Source organism: Tiliqua scincoides, chromosome 4 (genome assembly GCF_035046505.1).
Source record: "Tiliqua scincoides isolate rTilSci1 chromosome 4, rTilSci1.hap2, whole genome shotgun sequence".
NCBI classification, from domain to species: Eukaryota; Metazoa; Chordata; class Lepidosauria; order Squamata; family Scincidae; genus Tiliqua; species Tiliqua scincoides.
In genome coordinates this window covers 191,663,798-191,681,339 of record NC_089824.1, presented here as the reverse complement: position 1 = coordinate 191,681,339, position 17,542 = coordinate 191,663,798, and the positions used below count along the sequence as shown (strand labels likewise).

Here is a 17,542-nt window from a genome sequence, read left to right as displayed (position 1 = left end):
ATTGTGTTTGGGTCTCTGCCCCACCCCCAGTATTCTATTTCAGCTTTAATCTGAATCACCAAGAGATGATAGCAATTAAAAGCAAGGAAGGAAAGCATTCCTTCAGCCCAGTCAAAGCCTACAGTTCTATGAACATGGGCCACAGACGCCACACTGTGGTACAAGTGGGGAATAGGAGCTTTTGGTGAAGAATTCCAGTGGAACAAAAGTGGTGATCACACACACACAGTTCTACAAATCATGTAAGAAATGGAATCAAAATGAGCCCCTTAGTCAGAAAAAGGTTCCTCTTTTCAGGTAGTATTTCAAAGAGAGCCCAACTTCTAGAGCCTTTCCATCTCTATATATACTAATAGGAAACGTAGGTGGTTGAGTGTCTATCTGGTCTCATGCAAAATGGGGCCACCCCAAGATAAAAGCACATGCTCAGAGTGCTCCCTGGGTACACAGTAGTAGCTACATTAGTAAATTAAAAGGAAAAAAGGGGAACAAACTAAAACCTTACCAACTGACACAAGATTGAGCATTCTCAGGGGTCTTCTGGAACCATGTAGATTGTTGGGGGGAAGAAATGCAGCAGAACACAGTGATGAGGAAAGAGAGGAATGGCTGGTTGGGTCTCCAACAGCATGTAGTATGCTATGAAGTAATGCATTTTCTGTGCTAAAATCAGCACTTGGCCCTGGAATGAAATTTCTCCCCCAAGAAAAGCTATACCCTGCATCCTATATAAATCACACAAACTGAGCAAATGTGCACACTGATTTTACATAACACGTCTACCAAAAAAAAAAAAAAAGCACACCTTTTTTTAGTTGCCAAGAATGTTTGAACAAATTTAGAATATTTTTGGGGTGTTCAATCCAAAAATAGCATTGGTTCTGCCCAACTGGCTCTAGTTTTGGGGGTATGGCATAGCCACCTTATATGCCGATTCAAGCAGCTTCCTTGTGAGGAAGTCCACACCATGGCTTCCTCGTGAGGAAGCTGCTTGAATCAGTATATATGGTGGCTATGCTGTACCCCCAAAACTAGTCAGTCATATGAAAACAATACCATTTTTGGATTCGGCACCCCAAATATAGCCAAAAATAGGTCTAACTTTTAAGACAACAAAATGTGCATAGGCCTGTGTAATCTATTGCACAAATTTCTCTATGTTGCATATCCAGTTCTGGTTTTGTGAGGGCTCCCTATGTCTCGTCTCACTGGAAATCTTAAGTCACCCCCTTCCTGACATCCAGTATATGGAGGCCCACATCCATGCATAGATTTGCAGCCAACAGCGCAAAAGGTTTGCTTTTAAACCCAGATTTTCTGGAGCCCACATTCAGTACCATTCTCTCTGCTTTTCTTGCAGTATACGTAAATTGCAAGCATATGTGCATAAATATGAATATGTCCTTGCTGTCAAGGCACCAGTCCTGAAAGTAGCTCAGAGTCAGGCCTTGAGAAGCAGGGGAGCAGTTGGATCAGACAAAACAATGCCGGATGTCGTTCCAGGCTTTGACACCAAGCTGAAGCCTGAGCTGAGGCCCACCACCCAGAAGACCCCAGAACATGAGACCCTGGAACCAGGACCCACTGAGCCAGGACTCCTCAATGAACTGGTTCCTTCTGTACCCAAAACCTCAGTTTCCAGAGCCTGCGCATCAGCACTCAGCACAAGTATGGGGTGCAAGACTCAAGGCCCAAGGGCTGCCCCTTTAACTCCCTCTACTTTCTGGGCAGGGAGGTGGAGCCCTGGAGGAATAGGCTGAGCCTGAAGACATTTAAGAGCCCATTCCTTCTCTGGCCCTTGTCCAGCAAGTAGTTCATTGGGAGCTCTCCAGGTCTTATACCCTGATTTAATCTATCCCAGTAGGCAGAACAGATTTGTCTTCAACTGTGCAATTGTGTTTGATACAGATGCTTTGCTCCCCTTGAATGTACTGGAGCAATGTTCTTCAGCCTGTGGGTTGGAATTCAAATGGGGTCATGAAGCCTTATTTGGGGGGGAGGGGCTGGCTGGTCCCTATCTTGCGCTGAATACAGTGCAAGCCTCTTGGCTTGCCTATTCCAGTGCAGGGTAGGATTAATGTTTCAGGAGAAGTTTGGGAACCATTGTGTTGGAACAGGGGCGTCCAAACTTTTTGGCAGGAGGGCCACATCACCTCTCTGACACCGTGTTGGGGACCAGGAAAAGAAGAGTTAATTTACATTTCAAATTTGAATAAATTTACATGAATATATTAAAGATAAAACTTTAATGAAAGAAGGTCTTGCAATAGCTCATGGTCTATAAAAGGTCTTGCACAAAGCAAGGCCAGCCTTTCCTTTGCTGCCACTGCTGCATCATGGACATGAAATAAGCAGTGGAGGGAGCCCTTGTCCCACAGCTCACATGAAAGGTCACACAGTTGGCCGTCATGCTGAGAGCAGTTGCATCAGGTCAATGCGGGCTCCACCAAGTCTCTGGAGGGCCAGAACTCATTGGAGACTGGGGTTCTCTGCAGGCCAGATTGGGAGTCCTCGAAGGCCGCAAGCGGCCCCAGGGCCAGGGTTTGGGCACACCTGTGCTAGAAGATTATCAAGTGGTTATGATAATCAGTTCAGGTGCGGACATATAACTTCATCCCCCTAGAGCAGTGTTTCTCAAACTGTGGGTTGGGACCCACTCGGTGGGGTGCAAACCAATTTCAAGTGGGTCCCCATTCATTTCAATATTTTTAATATATTAGACTTAATGCCACCATAGATCTATGCCATGCATAGATTTTTAACGATAGTAAATGGGACTTACACCTGAGTGTGGTTAGGATTCTTAAAAAATTTCCTGCTTGATGTCACTTCCTGTCATAACATCACTTCCAGTGGGTCCTGACAGATTCTTATTCTAAAAGCTGGGTCCCAGTGCTAAAAGTTTGACAACCACTGTCCTAGAGCTCCAGTTGCTTACTGACACTTTTAAATGAAAATGTGTTCTATACAATACAAAAGGAGGTGTTGTAAGGTGAATATAGTCTTTTTATTGACTACTGTGAGTAGAACAAACTAAATACATCTGTAACAGTTTGGGTTCCTTTATACAGTACATTAAATAAGTTATGCACATGGAATAGGTAACAAAAATCCCTAGTATAGAATCAAATGACAAAAAAATATATAGAAAACTGAATCCAAGAAGTCGTCCCATAGAAGAATTTCACATCTTTCCATTCCATTTTCCGAAATCATTCTAAATCATGGTGACTGCTAGTATTTCATTTATGCACATTAGTGTATTTTTTTTTCTCTTAATACACAGCAAAGCCATTGTAGTTGCATGGAAAAATTATGGAAGACTGTCTATTTACACACAATATATCAGAATGCCATTTCTCTCACTCACAGGATTCTTTGGAGCTGATCACATAGCACTGGACTATCTTCAGAAAATTAGGTGGCTGTTGGAGTTTAATAATAATAATAATAATAATAACAGTATTTATATACCGCTTTTCAACAAAAAGTTCACAAAGCGGTTTACAGAAAAATCAAATAACTGGCTCCCTGTCCCAAGAGGGCTCACAATCTAAAAAGATGCAAAAGAACACCAGCAGGCAGCCACTAGAAAAGACACTGCTGGGGTGAGGTGGGCCAGTGACTCTCCCCTTGCTAAATAAAAGAGGAGCACCCACTTGAAGAAGTGCCTCTTTAACCAGCTAGCAGGGGTAAACCAGTTAGCAGGGATTTCTAAGCTTAATAAGCTATTTCAGCCCAAAGCCTTAAGTGGCATTTCCATACTTGCTACAATACTCCGGAAATTTTGTAAACTATCTTGAGTTCCCTGTAGCACTGGGCAGTTTATGATATAAACAGGGTTATTGGGGGGGGGGGGTTACTTCTATACACCAGGTGCATTTTGCACCTGACAAAGGTTGCCATTAAATCAAGTTATTTTGATGAACTTCAAATCCTTGATCCTCTTCCTTCTCAGTCAATATGAATTAAGACTCTCTCTAACAGTACATCAATAAAGTTGTAATTTTATACACTCTTTCACTGGAGTAGTGGTCTAATGGTCAAACTAGATATGATGTTGGAGACACATGAATGCATCTCAATGTTGGGGGAGGGGCAGAAAAATCTGGGGCAGAGAGCACATATAGGCACAGTATGGGTGCCTCTTCACACCTAATAGCAATTCTGGGGGACTATTTGCATCAAGCATGTGGGGAAAATAATTAACCCCCCTTTCCCCATGTTATGTCCCCATGCCCCCAATTCAATCACACACAACACTGTAGGTCAGCAGTTTTCAACCACTGTGCCATGGCAACTGGTGTGCCGTGAGTGGTCCACAGGTGTGCCACAGGAACTTGGGGAAAATTATTTATTAGTAGGGTCAACGGGGAAGTGAGCCCCCAATTGGCAGCATGGTGTGCCTTGTCAATTGTCAGAAACCTGATGGTGTGCCTTGACAATTTTAGTGCCTTGTCCGTGTGCCATGAGATGAAAAAGATTGAAAATGGCTGCTGTAGGTAGTCCCCCTCTGCCCACCAAAGGAGAGGCATTCCTGCATCTTAAGTCCTTAAGAGGACTCGTTTGGTCCTCCATCTCAAGTGAACCTGAAACTCCAAAGCAAGCAACACCAGAATTTTTTTGCATAAGCCACACTACTGATGATTCACTCCCTGTGAACATGCATAATTAACAGCCCAATCCTATGCATATCTATGCAGAAGTCCCACTGAGGTCAGTGGAACCTGCTCTCAGGTAAATGTGTACAGAATTACAGCCTAGGTCACCTATGGGCTGGTTTGGATAATATATCTTGGCCACATGCCCAGCTAAGTTTCCTTATTCTCATGTGTGGGGGAGGAAGCTGTTTATCTCTCTAAATGCACTGGAAACGCAGCTTTAATGACCAAGATGCAAGTGCCTGGACAGGTGCACAAAATGAGTGCACATGTCCTTAAATGCATGGTGTTTGTACAGAAAAGTATAATCGAAACCAGCCTAATGCTATGTTTCTACATGTGGCTTTTTATTATTTTTTTCGGATCTTCATACAGTCTTTATATCAAACATGTCATTAGAGGGCAAAAGGTTTTAGAGCAGTGTTTCTCAATGTTTGTCCTCCGCTGTACCACTTCACGTGGTCCACCTATTTGAAGTGCCTCTGAAAGTAACTGGCGATGAAATCATCATCAATTACTTCTGGGTTGGAAGGCTAGATGTGATGCAACAAACACCAGTAAAAGGCTCAGGATGGACAGGAGGGCTGTCCATGCTTCGAAGCTCTGCACACTGAGCTGAGCCTCCAACCACGGTTTGTGGTGTTGCATTCGTGGTCTCGCTGTTGGAAAGCCAAAGTCCAGGGGTCCAGCGAGTACCACCACATACCAACACAAGTGCCACTGGTGGTACCCATACCACTGGTTGAGGAACACTGTTTTAGAGGGAGCATTACAAGTGCATGGAATTGAGGTCTTCTGAAAAGAGCTTCTAAGGGCACACTTTTAAATGCTGCACAGGTCACAGGAGGTTGGTTGCCAAGCATGCCACAGATAGATCTCAGTGCTCACAGAAGTGTGGCCAACTGCTTCAATGCTTTGTTTTTAATGCACAGAACCTTTACTTAGAGCCAAAAGTCTAAAGACAGACGTTGCTTAGAGAACAAAGAAATTAGCTTTGAATGTTTGCAAAGTTAAAACTTAAATAGGTCCCAACAGTTTAGCTGTTGTGCTGTGAGAGAATAGGATATAAAATGATCTGTTGGAATAATGCATGTGTGTCTATTAATTTATACGTTGATAAAACTTCATATAATGTATTTAAAGCCAACAACTCCTATATGGGGTGGTGGTGGAATGTCTTTGGAATAGCAAAAATCAACCAATTTGATCTGCAGAAGGAGCCGTCAGCTGCTCTGCAGAATCTTTGCATGAAACTTTTCAATCTGTTAAGTCTCCGAGATAAAAGTCAGGAACGGCCTGCTCCATAATTGTAATGGATTAAAATGGCTCAAGTGAGATGGTTGGCAATTCATTAGATGAAGTAGTTTTAAATCCTCCTTCTAACAAACAAGAATCACATCCTTCTTTCTCCCATCATTCTTTCCTCAAATGTGTCCAGACTGAGAAAGGGAGAGAAAAAGAAAGATCAATAAATAGTCTTTGACAGGGGAAGCAGGCAGAACAAATGACCAAGCATCTACTTATACCCCATTTCACTTGATGCACTTTTGCCAGACAAATACCCATTTCAAGAGTTCCTGCCCACACTATCCTTCAGCGTGGTAAGCCTTTTGCAAAAAATCAGTTGTCCAGATTGTGCAGGGGAATGCCAAGTGGGGAGAAGTGGCTGCCAGGCAGCTCTGCTGTGTAATAAAAATAAGAATCACCTTATTTGAAGTGGATATATCTCCCCTCACTTGAATTCTCAAAGTGAGAATATGAGAGCACGTTTAAAAAAAACTTCAAAGATAAAAACAAAACAGGCCAAAACAGGTCTTCAGGATTCCAGGGAACCAGCTTCTCCCAAAATCAGGGGAGACCATTCTGAGACCTCAACAGTGAAGGCTGACAAGGGTTCCTAAAAATGACAGTATAATGATATGGAAAATGCCCCATAAACATTAGCCTGAGTGCCAATGCGCTGGAGTACGAACTGTTGAGGCGTCCGTTGTTCAATGTAGAAAACTAGGAAACTAATAAAGTGTGCTATCTTCTTTCTTAGAGCCCATTAGTGTCTACAGCTGTCACAGACGCTGGAGTGGAGGATCGCGAGGTGGTGGCCGATGTTTTCTCTAGAGCTGGACTTGGAATCCCCTCAACTGCTTTCAGAGTGGCTGCTGCAGATCGCCCGGCGGGCAAGGAGATGGGTTTGACCTGGCTGTGTAAACCTTGCCCACAGATTCGATGGTGTCTCTCCCAATCTTTGTGTTGACAGAAGGAGCCACAATAGCGGGCAATGTTGCATCCACTGCAAGTCTCGCTGGCTTTACGACCACAGTTCCAGCAGCTCTGGGAGGGGAAAAAAAAAGAGAGCGAGAGAGAAGGGACCTCTCTTAAATACACTTCCAGACAAAAGCAACACTTTTAGTTTCAGCGATAACAAAGATCAGTATTAATAAATACTGTTAATAATAACCTCCAGGAATGTGCTACGCAAGGCACTGTTCAAATGCTCAGGTACCAGTGTTGAGGGCAGTACATTTTGACATCAGAAGTTGAACATGCTCTGTAATCAACTGGAATGGCTTTCCAGGCTCTACCAAATGACGGCTTGCTTTATAACTCAGCCCAACTGAGTTCATAGTTCTCAGTTGGGCTGAGTTCAAATGACATCATCATAGTTCAAATGACACCAGAGGATTATCAGTTGATATTTTTATATGGCAGGGTTTCTAAGGTATGCATACAAGTCTGCCCCACTAAGGTTACAATTGTCCCTCCTCAGAACAGGTAACATCCCCTCCTATGAAACACCTTGGTTTTTACTTTCTTACTTCCCCTCTTATTAAGTGTAACCTCTGCCTGCAGCCTGTTTTTTTCCTTTTTTCCCCTCTGCGGAATTTTCATCTTTATATTTTAAAAGTATATTTTTGATTCTTTCTCCTTTATAAATAGCAGTTTTTCCTTTCCAGTTAACACTGTAAACATGAGCACCCATGTAATAGAAATTGCTTATAGTTCTCAACAGCTTTATAATTGTATATCATTTCTTTTATTCTGTATATTTCTTATATACTGATAAATATTTCTGATAGTGTTGCTTCTGGTCAAATTAATTCTTTTCAATAAATTAGTTGTCTGGAACTGAGTGAATACTGAGCTATTTTCCCCTTTTTCCTACAATAATAGTTTATTAGGCATGTACACCAGAACTATGAACTATAAACACCTTGACATGCATGTTTAGGAACACCCATAAATGTACCACGCATGTGTAACTACAGCACGTTAATTCACAAAATCTAGCATGGGAGAGACTTCCAGGGACACAGGTTCCAACTTAGTAGTCAAGTAGAGCCACTTAGGCCACTTGGACATCAGTGGGTGGACTTCCAGTGTATGGACCATACCATATGGTATGGCCAATTTGCAATGACTGTAACAGTGAGGGTGGGGGGATCAAAGCTGGGTGCTCCAACAACAGATGGCTACAGATGTTGGGCAAGAGGGTTGACCTGCTGTAGCAGAGTACAGTACTGGGAGTGGGGATTTTTCTTTGACAAAACATCTCCTACACTTGCTTTACTCACCTGCATTTCACCAACTACCAATATTGCTTCAAATTCAACAGAGTACATAGCAGAGCTGGGAACCTCTCTTACAGTGTTATGTAAGACATAACCTACTGCGCAACTGTTTCCCTGCAGTGAAGATCAGTAAGGCGCGCATAAATGGAAATTCTCAAAACACTGCCACCTAGGATACTTTGGTAGGTTAGAGGGTAGAATGAAAGAACCCAAATCAGTGGCTTGCAAGAGGGAAAAGTGTCTCAAAATGCTATCCTGAACTAGGCAAGAGAAGAACACAGAGCCCAAACCTATGCAGGTCTATTTAGAAGTAAGTCCCATTATAGTCAATGGGACTTACTCCCAGGAAAGTGTGGATAGGATTGCAGCCTAATGAGTTCTGAATTTTTAAGATCATGTCTTCAAATTTCTTCGATGCTCTCCCAAAACTGCCAGGGATGTTTCCTTGGTTCCTTACCTCTGTAGATTCTTCCTGCTCATTAATCACTAGAAAAGCATCCTCTGTTGCCTGGCGCTTGGCATCCGCGATGGTCTGCTCCATTCGGGCCCTCTCCGATGCAATCATTTCAAATGCCTTCTGCTCTGCCTCTGCTACGGCTTTCTGGACCTCAGACATGGCCTGGCGTTTCACTTCATTCACAGCTTCTTCTGAAGGAAAACAAAAGCCTCATCAAACAGCCTCCCACGGAAGGCAAAGTACACCCTGGATTTAGAAAGCTCCACCTCTGCATGTACTTCCATCTGATTTGTAACTGTGTATTGAAACAGAATGAGGATCAATGTCTGGGATCAGTTTAATTCCTTGAGAAGGTCACCTGTTGTTACCGCGTTTCTGCCCAAAACGTCCTATACGGAAAGCTCACTGCAGCATACAGTGGGTTTATCTTGAGCCTATGGGATTGGCTGGAGTATCTAACTACATCTATTTTTAGATTTTTATCCTTTTAACAGCCTAGGCCAGCAGTTTGCAAACTTTTTAGCACCTTGACCCACTTTTTAAAATGGCACTGTTGGGACCCACCTAGCTTTATGGGACTAAAAAAAGTTTCACTTTACCAGCTGCTCAAGCCTCTGTTTTTATTCTTTTTTTACTATGGTGGGAGGAGGGTCTTTTGGAGCATTTGTTGAATTCCACGTTCATCAGATCAGGACCACGCTGTGGTCTTGCGTCCCTTTACCCTGGCATTAGACAGGACACAAGGCATGTCTGTCTGCCTGTGAGTGAATACACACATGCTGCTCCATTTCAGTTTCCACAGGGCTCAATAAACTTTGCTAGTCAGCTATCAGCTTGTCAGTTTCAGTTTCATGACCCATCAATTATCAGGTTGCGACTCACTAGCGGGTTCTGACCCAGGTTTGGGAAACACTGACCTAGGCTATCCATACGGACCATAGCCGTGGATACTATTTTGGGAGATCGAGCAAGGTAGGAGAAGTTTTCTACTGTCAGTAGATGCACTCTAGCCTTGCAAAATCACACGAAGACCCTTCCCCCCCCCCACCCACACACAAAGCATAGAGCTAGCATATGTATACTAGACAGAGCACGGGTGCTAGCTGAACTTTCCAGTTGTGCATGGTGAGACTCAGTGGCATAGCTAATGATCGTGTAGCCCGGTGCCAAGCTCAAGATGTTGCCCCGGTAGTGATGACACGTCCGGGCTTTTTAAAAAGTGAAAATTGGAAACCACCCAGCAGCTCACTTGCTCTGCTGCCTCTCCCCAGTCAGTGGCATAGCTAAGGCATCTATCTGCTGCCTGGGCTCAAAGAAGATTTTGTAGCTCACCCTCCATGACAAAATCAAATTTAATTAATTAAGAAAATAAATAAATAAAAAAGTTATTGGTTCCATGCTGTATCATAACAACATCTCACTGGCACTCAGAATAATCAGTCTCATAGGTCAGTTTGGAGTTAAGCAAATCCACTTTTTGTTCCATAAGGCAGTTGTGTTTTCATTTTCTGGTTAATTGGCCATACCTTTTGATAGAATACAGATATTCCAATGCAGTTGGTTTCACTGCATTCTGCATTAAATTATCTTTCCAATGATATATAACATGACGGTATTATTCATACATACCAAGATTTTCACAATTTTAGTCACTAGTGTCAAGCTCAGCTTGTTGCCCCCCTAGAGCTTGATGCCCAGTACAACTGCTACCCCCTGCCCCCCTTAGTTACGCCACTGGTGAGACTGTTATTTTGCAAGGCTAGATGACATCTAGTGAAGGTACAGGATTTCTCCTCTCTTGCTCACAAAACAGCATCCGTGGCTTGTCTGCATGGACTCACTTTACTAAGTTATTTTATAACACTGATGAAAAAATAGGGTGAGATTTTTTGTATTAATTATACAAAATTAGTTACCTTTCCACGCTCTCTCTCAGCCTCAGTCAACCCTCCACTCCACCTCACGACTTGCATAACACCCTAACAGGTGCTGCAGTTGTTGCCATTTGCCCGGGGAACTCCCAGGTTCAACAATGCAGGACCCCATGACAGTGGTGGGCCTGGAGGGGGCAGGGGGGTAAAAGCCCCGTGCACTGTATCTATGGACCCTATGAGCATGGCATCCTTGCACCCGCCACAGCACTGCCTCCAGCTCCGCAACGCTGCCTCCATCCACCCTCCAGAGCCATTTTGGAAGGCAAGTGAAGCCCAGCTCGACCTTCCCCACAGTGCTCAAAAATTTGTCTGAGGCTACTGGAGCACCCTTAGGAGTACCTCAAGTTTAGTGTAATTTTAACGGCTGCATTTTTACAAGATGTACTTTTAATGGCTCTCCAGAAGTATCAGACAGCTTTTGGAGTGCTGTGAGGTTCCATGCAAACGGGTAAGAATGGGGGGGGGGTGGCGTGTTGTGGGTCTGGCTCCAGGTGCTACAGCTGGCCAAGCCTGCAACTGACCCATGAGACCTTCGGCTGCCTGTTCCATGGAAGTGGCTTGCACAGAGACTCACCACACAGGGAAGATGCCGATGCTACCTGCACATTGGCATTTGGCCCAGGAATTCTACCTAGACCAAACAGGTATGCAGTCATGTGTCCATCTGGGTCCATCTGCTCAGAGGTCCTGGCTGGCTCAAACCCTTTTAGGACAGGAAGTACCAATGAGGCTTTTATGAGTTTTGTTCCCCAACCAACCAGCAGGGCACCAGTCTTTCCTAATGGCTAGAGTTCAGGTTTTAACACCCCACACATTTGTGTAGCCATCCTCAAAAGACGGTCTCCCATACTTACCAGCTTTTTTCCATATCTCTTCAGTGACATAACCAGCTGTTCCTGACCTGCTACTGAACTCCCGCTGAGAATCTGTAGAAAAAAAGAGTTGGGGCAAGAGTATTAGATGCAGAAATATTCTCTACCCCCCCCATCCCAAGCTTCAAGAACTGATATGCAACATCAGAAAGAGACAGCATGACGAGAAGAGGTCAGGGTTAATCGCTAAAACCAAGCCAAGATTCTGCAGTGAAGAGTGTTCACCAAATGGCAAGATGATAAATGACCCCCTTTAATTTCGTGTCCTGCATAATTGATTGCACTGTGTAATCTATTTCTATCTTTTCAGACTCTGTCATCACAAGCTACGCACTTATAAATATAACCTGTCAAGCATCTGGTTTGTCCTACAGTAATGGACATTAATCCTCGCTAATAGCAGCTCGCCTTTTCCACAGTGTCTTGTATTTCTAAGGATTTCAGACAACTGATGGCCAAGCCGCAGGGGAGGAAGTCATTCACTTGTGAACTCAAAACAGGAGGATGCACAGTACAACCAAGATCCAGCAAGATGAATGCTGATCGATGCCACTGCCCAACAGAAGGGTCTCGCTGTGCTCAGCAGTTAGATTAGATCAGTGGTTCTCAAACTGTGGGTCGGGACCCACTTGGTGGGTCGCAATCCAATTTCTGGTGGGTTGTGAGAAGCTGGCGGCAGCCATATTGGAAGATGGCAAAAGACATAGGCGGTGCCATTTTGGAAGTGGGCAAAGCCTGGGCGTCACCATTTTAAGCTTCCTGGCATGGAGATGTAACTAAGAGCGGCTTGCAAATGTGCAAAGAAAGCAGCATGCTGCTTTTCCCCAGTAAGCATGCTGCCGCCTTCCAGCTGGAGCTCCCTCTGTACTTGGAGGCTTCCCACAGGGGGGCCAATCGCAGCCAGCCAGGCTTCTCCCCACCAACTTTTGTCAGCTTGGCTGCCTTGATGGGATAGGCTGCCTTGGGGTTGTAAGACAGAGCAGCTCCCCACTCCTGCAGCTGGACTGGAGAGCATAGGTGGAGACCTGAACACAGGGCTTGGGTGAGTAGAGACACACCCTTGTGATCTGCCCTCTTGTGAGCCTGCCTTGAAAGCAGCATCACCGCCACCGCCACCGCCGCCACCCCGCTGCAGTTCTCATCCTCTGCATCACGACCTCTCTCCCTCTCTGAAATCGCCTGGAAGCCATGATCCTTTCCTGCCCTGGCTAGCACATCCTCTCTTTATACCTTTGCAGGGGTGACAGGGGATCCTGGTTGCCTGGCTGCCAAGAGAGCAGTGGAGGGGGCAAGCCTGGCATGTGAGGGGGAGCACCCAGGGAGAGTGCTGCTCCCCCCAGCAGCTTCTCTGATGTGCACCCTTCCCCTCTTCTTACTTCTCTCTTAGGCCGCAATTCTGTCTACTCTTACCTGGGAGTAAGCCCCATTGCCAATAATGGGAATCAATTCTGAGTAGACATGCTTAGGGTTGGGGGAGACGAGGGGAAGCATCCCTGCTTATCTTCCTTCTGTGGGGGATACTACTGTTTTTACTTCCTTTATTTACAAAAGCTCAAGCTACTTGTATTGAGGTGCATGTGTAGCATGCGCTTGTTTCTAATGCTGAGCACAGTATCAATAGCCACATCAATGTTTGTTAGTTTCAAGCACAATACAAGAAGCAGCTTGAGATTTTGTAAATAAAGACAGAAATGAAAACAGTAGTAAATACACAAATATTTTGTTCTAGATGTTGTTTTATTTTTTTGCTTGATAGCAATGGTAGCGAGGGCAGGGAGAATTAGAAGAAGCTTCTGAGCTGGAATACTGTCTCTTGTCATTTACAGTTTGAGTTTCTACGCAGGAACATCCTGCTTGATGACATTACTTCCAGCTCAAACGCCAGTGATGTCACTTCCTGTTTGATGGTGTCATTTTTGGCTATGACATCACTTCCGGTGGGCCCCAGACAGATTGTCATTCTCAGAAGTGGCTAAAAAGGGTGACAACCACTGGATTAGATGATTGCATGCCTTCAGGCTGCAAAGTGATGGATTTCTGGCACCAAGATATACATGTGCTAATCGGGAAAAACCCTGAGGATAAAGCACCTCTTAATTCTATTGCATCTCCCTTTGAATAGACAACAACTTTTCCCCCACAAAGCAAGGCCATCAGGTCCAGCAATGTGAGAGACAGCAGTGGGTGAAACACAGCACTGTACAGACCACAAATGAATACAGGATGCAATTAAATGAACTTCATATCCAGCCAATGTGGGCATGAGCCACACTGATTAGATCCTCTCCTCCTCTGTGTACTGAGGGCACATATACATCAGACCGTTTAAGTCAGATCTTTATGCTCCTATTCCACACAAGCTTCTTTTCCATTGCTTCCCCTTCCTCTCCACCTTGTTCCCTGCTCAGAGATCTTGCTTGGAAACTCTTTTCCGTATCCAAATAGCAGCCCACATCAAGCCTACTACTAATGGGGAATGAGAGGGATATGAGATTCTGCAAAAAATGATGTGCGTTCTTGGCTACTACTGGGAAGTCCCCCCACCCATCCCCTGGCTGCTACTGGAAGTCCCCCCTTAGTGTGTGAAGGTTAAAAGAACAAATCCAGCCCAACACTTTGCCCCACGTGTGGTTTTGCTTCCATGGGCTGTTATGCTGCTCTCCCCTGAGGTCAGACTAAACCTCCCCCCACCATCACTGCCTATTTTGATTGAGGGATGCTGAAGTATCCTCCTGTCAGTCTTTCAGGAGGTTTCTAAACAAACAGGAAGTACATCTTACATATGATGGTTGCTACTCGCAAGTCAGGGTGTTTTTGTTTTATATAGATGGATTTATGGAATACAGGCCTGTCAACATCTTGTCATGGTAGCTACAACTGAACTTTCATATTCAGAGACAGTATACCTTTGTTTGTAAGATGCTGGGGACAAATCAACAGGGGGAATCTGGTTGGCTACTCTCAGAAACAGAATATTTGATCTTTAGTCAGATTCAGCAAAGCAACAGTTATGCTCAATTAAACCCATGCCATTCTACTCACTGCGAAAAAATCTGGCCTTTAATATTAAAGAGTGAATGGGTTTTTAATTTGACAGATATGTCAATGGCAATTTCATTTCTTTCTACTGTATATTTGCTTTGAAATCAAAGCCACTGGACGCCTTGGCCCGTTTTCAGAAGCATTACGATGCTGTTTTATATGACTCTAGCATCATGCCAAATGGATACACATTCAAGCTCAGCATTATTTCCTTGCCTGTCTGCAAAATGCTGAATTTGGAGAACCACACTCCATACCACTTTCAAGAGAGGTCTTTGATCTCAAGGGCGGGATCTCTCCTTTTCTGTGGAAAAGGAGGCAATCTAAAAGGGGAAGTTCTCCACAGACAAGCATGCCCTTGATTCAAACAATCTGAATACACGGCAATAGAGATTAAAGTACTTCTAAGTACGATAGATTAGGTTGCATCTCCAGTTTGCATTACAGCAAGCTTGGGGAAGTAGCTCTCAGTTTTGTAGTCTTATTGTTAATGGGAATATTAACACACACACACACACACACACACACACACACACACACAGAGAGAGAGAGAGAGAGAGAGAGAGAGAGAGAGAGAGAGCGAGCGCAGTGGCAACCCTATGGTTTTCACTATCCCTCAAAGAGTTTAATACCTTAACTCACTTGTGTACAGCTCCACCTTAATTTTGATATCTGATGCCCTAGATAGACAATCCACACCCTGACTGAAATCTTGCCTTATTTCAGTCAGTCAGTCATAGTAGCAAAATGACTGCTTGCTTTTTTTCAGTGTTAAGATCTCAGGCAATTCACAACTGACCAAAGCCTACACACAGTCACCTTTAAAACTATTGTTAAGCAGCATTCCACCTCATGTCACAATGCAACCAGCAAAATATAGCCTACCGCTGCTAACAGAGTCTGAGCTCCCGGGACTGTGCTGTCTAACAATTAAGTCGCTCCCTCCTTTCCGTGGCTCTGTGGTTTCACTACATCGCCTCTTCCAGTAGTTGAGCTCTTCCCTATCAGCTTCCTGACAACGACGGAGAACAGCCATGGAGCGCCTGGTCTTCTCTACCATTTCCATGATGCAGTTCAATGCCTTCAAGAAAGGAGAAAAAGATGACATTTGAAGTTCTAGTTGGAAATGATTTTACTGCAACTTTGAGAAACTCGGAGGTAAAACCTTTTGCAATTCAAACTAAAGGTGAAGCAGTATTTGAATGCTTTCATATATAAATCCCTATATATAGAAAAGTACTATGTTGGGGAAAGAATTCTTGACATGCTAGGTTTCTATGTGCAGGGATTTTTTTTTTAATAGAAGAACATTAAAACGTGCAATCCATCACTTGATAAGTTATGATCATTTCTGAATTCACACAAGTTAGTAGCTGAAGAACTATAACAGGTTATCCTTTTTTAATTGAACAACTGGGAATTCTGACACTATGGCTGTGACCACTAATGGTTCTTGTGCCTCTGCACAGACCCCTTCCAAAAGATGAGCTCTGAGCTGTGTGGAGTTTGGAGCCAAGTTGCATGGCCCTGCAGCTTAGAAGGAACACTGGCTGTGACCCAGAGACTACAAGGGCAGCAAAAGGCCATGCACACTGTAACCTATGCACCCATGAGCAGAGAGTGTTCACAAGGGTTATAAACGCATATATGTAGCTACTGCTAAGGACAATGCTTGCTCTCATGCATCAAGATCCACCTGCAGAAGCCTGTTCTGCCCACAGCATTGCTGAAGTGATCATACACAAGATGTTTTCATCAGACATATCAAGATCAGAAAATGTAACACTGTTTGCTCTGAGGATTGGGTTTGAGTTTGTAGTTTTCACCCATTATAAACTACTCCACCGCAAACCACTTTCCACAGTAACCCACAGATTACTGGGCCTATTTATGTCTATTCTATCCCTAGGGCCTCACTTCCCTTGCAGCTCATGCCAAAATGCTAGAGTGAAATCACAATCTGTGTTGGGAAGAGAAACACAACTGTAACAGTGAGATTGCCAGAAGCACTTTGCCTGCTGCTAGCCTGGCTGAATTCTAGGGCTGCTCTCATTTGTTAAAAGCAAAACGGACATGAGGGCGTAAAACACACAATTTTTCCCCACAAGAAAGGTTCTTCCCAGTTAAGAAAGAGACTGTATATAGCATGCAATGAATTATATAGGAAGATCTTTTATACCATTGTTCCATCTGACCAGTGTATCTCAGGCAAAGGTCTTTCTCAAGAACTGCTGCCCCAAGATCCCTTATTAAAGTAGAGATGCCAGAGTTTGAACCTAGCACCTTGAGCACATAAAGCTAACAATGAGCTATGGCTCCTTCAAGCTAGATCAGGGGTCTCCAAACCCTGCCCTGGGGGCCAGATGTGGCCCGCAGCAAGCCTCTTTCCAGCCCGCAGCCAACCTCTTGACCCCTGAAAGCCTCTGGCCCACTCAACTGAACGTGACCAGAACTGTGCTCTGATTGTGTCTGGAGGGTGTTCTGAGGGCCAGAGAGGTTGAATGAAAGAGCCCATTCATTCATTTATTCACTTATCTAAGTTCAATCTTTATTTATTTAAATTTTTTTTCCACACCACGCCAGACATTTGATGCGGCCCTCTGGTCAAAACGTTTGGAGAACCCTGGGCTAGATGATCCCATGATCCTGTACCCATCTCTTCTGCTATGCATACATGGCTCTGTCACTGTCAAGGACTGATCAGAAAGAACTCAGCATGCAGGCCACACAAAGGGGAGCAAAAGGGCCTCTTCTGTGCTGTGACCTCATTCCCATTCTTACGTGATCAAGATGTTTCCATTCATCAGCCCACTCTCTCTCGGTCAAGCGATGGTCCACCAGTTCATCCTGATAGCCTCCATTTAATCCTGATGTATAAGGTATGAAACATGCAATAGTCAGACAGGACTCTTGCAACATCTTGATGCAATACAACAAAGTAAACAAATGTTTACTTGATAAACATATACTGGACTTCTAAAAGTACTACAAAATCAATACGATGCTGCTG

The 17,542-nt window shown here is 44.2% G+C and overlaps 1 protein-coding gene across 2 annotated transcripts in view; it reads right to left on the bottom strand.

Annotated features, from left to right (window-relative positions):
• Nucleotides 1-2,988: 2,988 nt before the first annotated feature.
• The window catches only part of CBFA2T2 (CBFA2/RUNX1 partner transcriptional co-repressor 2), a 95,688-nt gene continuing 81,134 nt past the window's right edge, over nucleotides 2,989-17,542 (bottom strand). The window contains exons 7-11 of one of the 2 annotated variants that reach the window (XM_066623662.1): nucleotides 17,314-17,399; nucleotides 15,418-15,613; nucleotides 11,473-11,544; nucleotides 8,685-8,875; nucleotides 2,989-6,989 (exon numbers count right to left, since the gene is read on the bottom strand). In XM_066623662.1, coding sequence (XP_066479759.1) covers nucleotides 6,699-6,989; nucleotides 8,685-8,875; nucleotides 11,473-11,544; nucleotides 15,418-15,613; nucleotides 17,314-17,399 — 836 coding nt within the window. In that variant the 3' untranslated portion in view covers nucleotides 2,989-6,698. The remainder of the gene's footprint in view (nucleotides 6,990-8,684; nucleotides 8,876-11,472; nucleotides 11,545-15,417; nucleotides 15,614-17,313; nucleotides 17,400-17,542) is intronic. The other variant, XM_066623663.1, reaches the window with a different exon arrangement.